The 10,831-nt window shown below is 41.0% G+C and overlaps 1 protein-coding gene across 1 annotated transcript; it reads right to left on the bottom strand.

Moving 5' to 3' along the window:
* Positions 1-2,788: 2,788 nt before the first annotated feature.
* On the bottom strand, positions 2,789-3,777 carry LOC109109622 (trace amine-associated receptor 13c-like). The gene has a single exon (XM_042765718.1). It carries the CDS (start codon positions 3,752-3,754, stop codon positions 2,789-2,791), a length of 966 nt encoding a protein of 321 aa, XP_042621652.1. The 5' UTR covers positions 3,755-3,777.
* Between the last annotated feature and the right edge of the window lie 7,054 nt (positions 3,778-10,831).

Raw genomic sequence — 10,831 nt, 5'->3', positions numbered from 1 at the left:
CTGTAAGGTTATAATTAAATTCTTGTGAAGAATTTTAAATGAATGATTCATGTAATGTGGAGTAACATGACATAACCAATTAACACTACATTTAATATTTTATTTCTCAGCTGTTGAAATCAAATTTAAGATGCACATGTACAAGTATGTAATAATTAGTAGATGCATTATAAATAGCATTATGGACATAAACATGATAATTAAGATTGACAAATTGAGAAAAATTAACAGGTCTTGTGAAATATTGTTAATAATCTATGTTCTAATAACACAACATGTGAGGCAGTCTTGCTGTTTGTTTCTCCCTTTGGCTGAAATGTCACAGTTACACAGAAGAACTCAAGTTAAAAGTTACAGTCTATGTAAACAAACTTATAAAACAAGTTACTTTTATTTATTTGAGACAGATTTATAATGGATTATCTATTTAAATGATCTCAAATGTATTCTAAATTACTATGTATAGTGCACTTTATTAGGAACTTCTTTACTGGTTTGGAGCATATTGACCCATGATTGCTGTGTTTTTAGTTAAAATCAAGATATAATATGGAATCCAGCAAAGCAGATGAATTGCCACAATGATTCCTAATGTCAGAGCAGCTTTGCTCTCAGATTTCCTCTGTACTGAACCTTCCATTACACATTTACCACTCTTCATTAGAGAGTTTATGACTTTCACTTGCTTTTGTGCAACATAAAATATCCTTAAATGTAAAGTTATGATTAGGTTACAGGGAAACAGGAAGGAAAATATTAAATCAATCACTCTCCATTCAAATGTAAGCATAATATTACATTCACCATAACACACATCTGTTCTGTGTGAGATACTTATTACAATTGCAATATTATAAGCTGAAGAAAAAACAAAAAAACAGCAAAATCAGACAATAATTAACATTCTAATCATTGATCATGATCAATGACACTTAAAACTAAATTACTGAGAGATGCTGAGAGAAGCAGTCCCATGATTAACATAAACAGTCTACAGAGAGTGTCTCCGAAGTACCAGCAAGTCTCAATCAACTTGATGGCCTGTATAGGCATGACTATTAGTCCAACAAGCATGTCGGCAACAGCCAGAGAGAGAATGATCAGGTTGGTTGGAGTGTGAAGCTTCTTGAAGTGAGAGATGGATATGATCACCAGCAGGTTCAGAAACACAGTACCTGCTGACAGAAGTGAAAAAAACATGTACATAAAATAGTAATCATAACTGGAGCGTTTTCCCTTGATATATAATGAGTTGATGGCAGGAAAGCAGTATTGAATCTCATGATCCTCTGTCCCATGTGCGAGTCTCCTCCTTTTAGGAGTTTGTTAGAAGTTCTGTAATAAGTGTACAATGGAGTATAATCCAAATTAGCCTTTTAATTGTAAATCCAGAAGGAATAAATGCAGGAGAATCGCAGAAGCAAATGTAGCACACACAATAGGAAAACAAATAATCGGCAGAGAACAGAACGAAACGTGTGTTTTGATCTTGTATGCATGTAAACCTGTTCTCAGGGACTCCCAAAACCAAATTATGTCATAAAGCATAATAGGGGCACTTTAATATTATTGTTGTTGTTATATTGTGGGGAACCTGATCCACAGTGATTAAATGCTCTTGGTTTGACATTTTAAGTACTACCTAGTGACCAAAAATCTTTTATTTTATTTATATTTTTTCAGTCTTGGGCAAGAAATGATTTTGAGCACAAACCTAAAGCGTTAGTTCACCCCCAAAAATGAAAAGTCTCTCATCATTAACTTCTTCTCATGTTGTTCCAAACCTGACTTTTGAATTATATTTTGAAAAAAGAAAAAAAAAAAAAATAATAATAATAATTGAGTTGGTCCAACTTTGTTTGAACCCCAGGGTGTAATATTATTTTGGTGCTGATGATTTGAATGATGACAAGATCTTCATTTTTAGATGAGCTATCCTCTTAGAGGGTGTGATAATCACATACATAATGCCACATTTTGTTTATTATCAATATTCCTGTAGTTTAGGTCAGGCTTGCTAACCCGCTCTTCTGCCCTCTCTGATGTGACATAGCAGTTCAGTAAATAATTATTAATTTACTGTAATTTACTATAAATATTCTATCAGCTGATAGGTGAATCAAACTTATATCTCTTGTTGAACCTAATATGGTTTAACTTTTGTGCCACAATAATAAAATTCAAAGCAGATTTCAATATGATACAGTGCAATGTAAACCTGAACCTATGAGTGTATTTCTTTTTGCTCACATTTTCATCACACTCATCTGTTCATCTACAGATTGACATGATTTGCCCATATTTTTCTGCTATGATTTCTCATATAACATGGAAGTATGCTGAATAAACTGACATTACTTCTACTCTTATGTTTTATTATTATTATTATTATTATTTATTATTATTATTATTATTATTTTTTTTTTATATCTAATTACAGAGATGTGTGTTGGAGCAGGGTTGCGACTGAAGTCTGAAGGATGGTAGCTTTCCAGGAACAGGGTTAGAAATCCCTGATCTGCAGTAGTATTTAAAGTGAGTAAATACATGTACATCTTTGCACTATTTGAATTTTCTTCCCGTTTAGCTTGAAATCTCTTGCAGTTCTCATGGATTTATTAATAATTGACCAAAACGATTTCTGAATCCCTGTCAAATTAAAGGGTTTTTATTATAATCATAGAATTTTTGCCATTAATAATATTTTGTAATGACTCCACAGACCCATTGAGGAGAAATGAATGTCAGTTAATCCTATTCATTATTATGGTCAAGTGAAAAAAAGATATTATGTATGGTGAAATATTTTAAAAGTTAAGATGTGTTTAACTGACATTTTAAACCAGGGGTAAAAGAAAGCATAGACAAGAGGATTCAGACCCGAGTTAATATACAAAATCCATAATAGAATATAGGCTGTGGTGGAAGCCATTCCTGTGTTTCCTGTGAAAGACAAAATAAAAAAGGGAATCCAGCAAACTAGATAAACTGTGACAATGATTCCTAATGTCAGAGCAGCTTTTCTTTCAGATTTCCTCTTCACAGAACAATCATTTATATGTTTTCCACCCTTCACCAGTGAGTTTATAACTTTTACTTGCTGATGTGCAACATAAAATATCCTCAAATATAAGGTCATGATAAGAGTACAAGGAATCAAGAAAGACAAGAATAGATCAATGACTGTCCAGTCAAAAGTAAGCTTAATTGTACATTCTCCATAACATGCATATTTCTTGTGTGAGATACTTGTAACCATTCCAGTATTATATGCTGAAGAGCAAAACCAGCAAAGACTGACAATAATTAATGTTTTAGTTGTGGTTATTTTCTGTGGGTACAATAAAGGGTGACACACAGCCACAAAACGATCAACAGCAATTAAAACCAAATTACTGAGTGATGCTGAAAAGAGAAGTCCCATCACTGTAAAAAATAGCCTGCAGAAAGTTTCACCAAAGTACCAACATGTTTCAATGAGCCTAGTAGCCTCTATGGGCATCACAATAAGTCCAACAAGCATGTCAGCTACAGCCAGAGAGAGAATGAGCAGGTTGGTTGGAGTGTGAAGCTTTTTGAAGTGAGAGATTGAGATGATCACCAGCAGGTTCAGAAACACAGTCCATGCTGACAGCAATGAGAAAAATGCAAACATTATATAGTATTTATATCTAGAGCGCATTCCTTTGATAAATGATGAGTTGATGGCAGGAAAGCAGTATTGAGTCTCATGATCCTCTGTTTCATAGGCCATGAGTGAGTCTCCTCCTATTAGGTGTTTGCTCTGCTCTGCTTACTGTCCTGTCCTTTATACAGTGACTGGATCAGACTGACCCATTCTGATAATGCATCATGATGTCATCATTTTACATGCAAGAGGGCCTAACACAGATCCTTACAGCACTTAACTGCTTTTAGCTTAGAGAACAAAATGGTCAGTCAGAGAAATTGGATCTAAACCATCTTAATGCCTATCCCTGAATATCATTGTAATTCTGTAATAAATCTAAATGACACAATCTGTAGTATCAAGTTACCGCAATGGACTTATTTCACAGACTGATCAGCATAGTTTTCTCTATTTTCATTTTTTTAAATATGTACATTTATAACATACTTTGTATTATATTACCTTTTAATCAAATTACAAAAAACAAATTAATGCTGCTGTGAGAGTGTTTCTAATGCTAATATCCCAACTATGACGACTTCTGCTTCTGTATAGGATAGAGAAAGATACAAATTAAATAAACAAATTGAAGTATTTTTGGATACAGTAGGTTTATTTAACATTGTAAGAAATACTACAAAAACTGAATAATCAAATGTAAAAATAAAACTGTGTAATCTTCACTGTATTAATTAAATTTGAATTGATTCTTATTAAACATATAAAAGTATTTCAGCCAGTATCAATGAGTGATTTTCTCTTATGACACAGACATCAGCATATATAATATATCAGCCTTCAATTCCATCATACTGGACATCCTCTTCAGCAAACTCACAGATTTGATCTTCCCCTCACTCACCTGCACTTGGATCAGAAACTTCCTGACTGACTGCCCCCAGACTGTTAAACTCAGTCCCCATCTCTCCTCCCCCCAAACGCTCATCACTGGCTCCCGTCAGGGGTGCGTGCTGAGCCCAATTCTGTACTCTCTCTACACGCATGACTACCGTCCAGCCCATCACCAGAACACCATCAAATTCGCTGATGATACTACAGTGGTGGGCCTAATCTCAAAGGGGGATGAGATTGCCTATAGAGATGAGATCCTGAGACTGTCAGAGTGGTGTTCAGCCAACAACCTGACACTTAACACCAGCAAAACAAAGGAAATCATCCTTGACTTTAGAAGGCACAGGGCAGACCCCGCTCCCCTCTACATCAAAGGAGACTGCGTAGAGAGGGTTCAGATATTCAAATTCTTCGGCACTATCATCTCAGCAGATCTCACATGGTCAGCCAACTCCATAGCAGTCATCAAGAAGGCACAGTAGCACCTTCACTTCCTGGGTGTGCTAAAGGAGAAGCTGCTGGAGACCTTATATCGCTCTGCAGTGGAGAGCCTGCTGACATACTGTATCACAGTATGGTATGGCAGCTGTACTGAGGCAGAGAGAAAAGTAATACAGCAGATCATCAACACTGCGCAGAGGATCATTGGCTGTCCTCTTCCCTCTTTGAAGGAGCTTTACAACTCCCGCTGCCTCAGCAGAGCTCATAACATTGAAAAAGACCACAGGTTCCCACCTGTTTAACCTGCTGCCCTCTGGCAGGTGCTTCAGGTGCATCAAATCACGGACAAACAGACTCAAGGATAGCTTCTTCCCCAGAACTATAATTACGCTGAACACACACGTGCACTGACACGCACTGATCCCCCCTCCCATCTTACTCCGAGCAATATGTGTATATCATGTGTATCCTATTTCTGTGCAATCTCTATTTTTTGCAATGTTTTTCTATATCATATTTCAGTGCAATATCTTCACTTTTAGTGCAATGTTTTTATATCCATTCCTTCAGTGCACTGTGTAATACTTGTAATACTACGTAATAGTTTTACTGAGAGTCAGAAGTCTACCTCATATCAGTGCAATAATCATTTTAACAAGCTGTCACTTACTATTTATCTATTTTAGACACAAACAATTATTTCTATTTCATTCTCTTTATTCTCATCTTAGCTTAAATATTTTAATTGTACATCTCTTTTGTATCATGTATATTTCTTTTTAGTTTATTTTGTCTATTATGTACCATGCCATTTTCGCAGAAGCTCTGCAATTTCATTGTATCTTGTGTACAATGACAATAAAGAATTCTAATTCTAATTCTAATATATATTAGGTTTGCTGTCTCTGTGGCGGGAGGAGCAAACGACAGACACAGTGCTCGTAGCATCAGGCCAAAAACAGGTAATAAAAGTGTCCAAAGGGGAAGAGTGTCCAAAATAAACAGGGAATCTGGTGTCCTTGTCATGCTGCGGGGTATGTGAAGGGCAGGTAGTGTTCAGGAAGGAAGGATCCAGGTAAGGGGAGATGTCCGGCGGCCGCACGTGCTCCCCCTTCAGTCCGGGGTGCAAGGGGCGGCGGCTTCTTCCAACGGCTGCATCCATCTCGCTGGCCGTGGTGCTTAAAGAGACTAGACGGCCTGGCGGCCGTGTAACAGGTGCGGAGTCCCTCTACGCACCATTCCAGCACCCACAAGGACACCAGCGTGCATGCACGGGGAAGAGACCGGTCTCCTGAGGAGAGGCGCGCTCGACATTTAAAAGGTGGTGGTGATGGGGATCTATTTGCATCAGGTGTGCCCCATCACACACCGCCAGCCCTGGCTCTTTCAGCGCCCCTCCTCTCTCACGCACCAACTCCTGTCAGGAGGCTGGCGAAGGGTGGCGATTAAGGGACGGGGTGACGATGATAATTAGGGGGGAGGCAGCCGACTCGTCACAGCTGGGACACTCATGTTGAATTGGCGTCAGGTCTATCGGTGCGAGTGAGAACTCTAATTGGATGCTCAGTTTATACAAATGAGTCAGTGCCAGAATTCACACAGGAGCAGAATGCACATGTTAGTTTGCAGTCGCTGAAGTCTGTGCGGTGTGTTCAAGTGCAGCTTTTCAGTCCAGAAGCATTAAGGGACCTCCCATAACACCCCAAAAAAATATACTTGGGGGGTCCCCAGGTTTTTCAATAAAACTTTAATACTTAAAATGAAATTTTGATTGCTGTATTAAATTTTGACCTGCTTATGTTACAGTCTCAGCCCTGATCGACTCAGGCTTCTCAGGCAACTTCATCTCGCAAAGCCTCCTAAGTCGTCTCCAGTTGCCTCATTGCCATCATGCCCAGGAGCTTCGAGTCGAGACCATCCAGGGAAAACTGCTAGGATGATTCCAGGCTCCTCCTGTGACACTCTAGATTGGAATCTTTCATGAAGAGGAGATTAACTTTCTGGTACTGGAGGGACCCACCGTGGATGTCATCCTGGGACGCCCCTGGCTCATCCAACATTCTCCGGAAATCAGATAAGATTCCTGTGCGGTAATTCTCTGGAGCGAGTTCTGTCATCAGCACTGTCTCACTGCCATTCCACGTCCTTCTCTCCAGTCACCAGTCTGCCAGGTAGCTTCCACGCTCATCGAGAGTCCCGAGCCAAGTGTAACTCCCTTCATCCCATCTGATTACGTGGCGTTCCAGGATGTCTTCAGCAAGCAGGCAGCCACCCACTTACCACCTCACTGGCCATGGGACTGTGCAATCGATATGCTGCCTGGAGATAAACTCCCCAAGGGTAGAGAATACCCATTGTCCATCCCGGAGCGCAAGGCTATGGAGGAATACATCCAGGAGGCTCTTAACCAGGGATTCATCTGGTCGTCCAGCTCACCAGCAGCTTCAAGCTTATGCATGGGCAAAAAGGATGGGGGCTTGAGGCCCTGTATTGATTACCAAGCTCTGAACTCCCAGACGGTCAAAATTCCTTATCCACTTACCCGCCCTGCGGCACTTGAGGAACTCTGTGGGGCTGGTATCTTCTCCAAGTTGGACCTGCGGGGCGGTTATGACCTCGTTCGCATTTGGGAAGGCGACGAGTGGAAGACGGCCTTCATTACCCCCTCTGGACACTACGAGTACTTTGTCATGCCGTATGGCCTTGCCAATGCCCCGTCAGTCTTCCAAGGCTTTATGAATGAAGTTTTCCGGGAGTTCCTCCACAAGTTTTTAATCGTTTACATTGACGATATCCTCATCTACTCACGGAACCTGGCCGACCATCGCCAACTCCTGAAGCAGGTCCTACAAAAACTCAGACCGCACCATTTGTACCTCAAACTGGAGAAGTGCAAGTTCCACCGCCCCACGGTACAGTTTCTCAGATATATCATCAGCCCAAAGGGAACCCAAATGGACCAGGGGAAGGTAACCGCCATCATGGAGTGGCCCATTCCTCAATCAGTAAAGGAACTCCAGATATTTTTGGGATTTGCCAACTTCTATCGACATTTCATCAAAGATTTCAGTTGGCATACAGCTCCTTTAACCACCATGCTCAGAGGAAAGCCCAAGTCCCTGTCCTGGAACTCCAGCACACAAAGCCTTTCAGGCACTGAAGAAGGCTTTTAGCATGGCTCCCATCCTTCATCACCCTAATCCAGATGTCCCATTCCTGGTGGAAGTGGACGCCTCCATCACTGGAGTCAGAGCCATGCTATCTCAGCAGTTCAGTGAGCCTCCATACCTCCAGCCTTGCACTTACTATTCTAGGAAACTGACCCCAGCGGAGCAGAACTATGACATCGGTAACTGGGAATTGTTGATCATCAAACTCACTCTGGAGGAGTGGCGGCATTGGCTGGAGGGAGCCAACCGTCCTTTCACTGTCATTACTGATCATAAGAACCTCCAATATCTCCACGATGCCAAAAGACTCAATCCATGGCAGACCCGTTGGGCGCTGTTCTTCACCAGGTTCAACTTTCATATTAACTACCGTCCTGGAATCAAGAATTGTAATGCCGATGCTCTGTCCCGTCTCTATTCCCTTGACGCTTCTTCAGAACCTGAGCCGATAATCCCTCCAGCCATAATTGTAAACTCCATCATTTGGAACTGTGACGAGGACATCAGAGATCATGGGAGTTATGGGCTTAGTTCACAATGTACCGGGCTCTGGACATCCAGGCAGCCAACGGACCCTCTCACTCCTCCAAGCTTGGTACTGGTGGCCCAGTATTTCCCATGATGTCAACCGGTACGTCAGCAGTTGCTCAGTCTGTTCCATGTCTGCTACTCCTCATCACTAACCGGTAGGCAAACTGGTGCCCCTACCCATTCCTCGGCAACCCTGGTCACACCTGGGCATAGACTTTGTGACAGACCTACCTGAATCTGAGGGAAACACAAGCCTAGTGGTTGTGGATCACTTCTCTAAAGCCTGCAAATTAATTCCCCTGCCTGGATTACCAACCGCCCTAGAAACGGCTGAACAATTATTCGCCCATGTCTTCAAGAACTTCAGGCTACCCGAGAAAATTGTGTCTGACCGGGGTCCCCAGTTTATCTCCCATGTGTGGAAAGCCTTCTTCCAGCTGCTAGGGGTCACAGTAAGCCTATCCTCTGGATACCATCCCCAGACAAACGGCCAGACTGAGCGGAAGATCCAGGAACTTGGATGCTACCTCCGGGCATACTTCCAAGAAGACCAGCCGGGGTGGCCGGCTCGAAAACCTGGTCGACTGGGAAGGTTATGGACCAGAGGAACATTCCTGGGTGGCTCAGGACGACAATCCTTGATCCTATGCTGCTGAAGGAATTTCATTGAGTCCATCCAAGTCATCCCACACCCAGAGGCCGAGGTCGCCCTTGTCATCGCATCAGGGCATCAGGAGCCGCCCCTGGAGGAGGGGGTAGTGTCAGGGATACATCACCGTCACAGCCACCTCCATCATCACCATCACCTGTTCCCAATCACACCCGATCCCAATCGCCGGAGTACTGATCACCTGCATCCACTTATCCTTCCCAGTATAAAGCCACCTGCACTTCAGTACTTCGGCGTCCGGTCTACCATTCACTACACTGAACAGTACCAGACTCTTGCTCTCTAACCTGTTTCTATTTTACCTCCAGAAACTCTGACGATCCTCTTGTGGCTTTCCTTCGTTGTCTCCCCAGTCTCCAGGATCCGAACTCCATACTCTGAATCCACAATCCAATATACACTATTTGGAAATCTCTCTGGACTGTTGCCACTGCCATCATTCTCACCTGCCATTCACTCTGAATTAAGACTGTTCAATAAAACCCTGTTATTTTACTAACCTCCCGTCTCTACCCTGGTTTGTGACACCATGTGTGAGTCTCCTCCTGTTAGGAGTTTGTTCTGTTCTTCTTACTGTCCCTTCAATTATAGTGTCTGGATCAGACTGACCAACCCATCTATGGCACTATCTGAAATTCTGTAATGACATAAAAGTACTCATATTAAATGAAAGCATATAGAAACAGATGGCATATATAGGGCCTGATGATTTACGATAAATTCCTAAAATGGATTTCATAGGCCCCTATATGGTTCCACATAAGACTGAAGCTTTAAAGAAAAATTAAAGCGAAGACCTGGAATTGTAAAAGCCTACTTCAGTTTTACTAGAATCTAGTAATCTATTTCGCTCTTTCAATTTATTAAGAGCCCTCTTGGCAGATGGCCTGAGAAGATTTTAATACAGAATTAATATGACATGCTGTATGCAGGTGTTTCTCGTGAAGGTTAGAATTAAATTATATATATATATATATTTTTATCAATTTTTATTGTTATTTTATCATCTTTTAAATCTCATTTTAAAAAGTCTCCACTTCTTATCAGTAAACCTCTAAGCTTCTCCAAAGTTTTGGCCCAAGTCTTATAGTGCTCTTTCTTGATCCATGAATGTGCACAGTAGACAGTTCGAGATGCATCACTTCTATAAAAGTGAGCACCCAATATTGCATATGTAGAGAATGCAGAGGCTTCCATCTTGTTGCCACTATTTTCTTGGCAGCTGTAAGGTTAGAATTAAATTCTTGTAAAGAATGAAATTTTAATGCTTTATGTGATCCTGAGTAACATGACTTAAATTGTGACACTAAATTTAGTATTTTATTCCTTAGTTGTTCAAATCAAATTTAAGATGCACATGTACAAGTATGTAATAATTAGTTGATACATTATAAATAGCATTATGCATATAAACATGATAATTAAGATTCCTGACAAAATGAGAAAAAATTAACAGGTTTTTATGTGAAGAAAGAAGTGAAACTGAAAATTGAAAAA

This window comes from Cyprinus carpio, chromosome A10 (assembly GCF_018340385.1).
Source record: "Cyprinus carpio isolate SPL01 chromosome A10, ASM1834038v1, whole genome shotgun sequence".
In the NCBI taxonomy this organism is placed as follows: Eukaryota; Metazoa; Chordata; class Actinopteri; order Cypriniformes; family Cyprinidae; genus Cyprinus; species Cyprinus carpio.
This window is presented reverse-complemented; position numbering and strand designations above follow the sequence as displayed.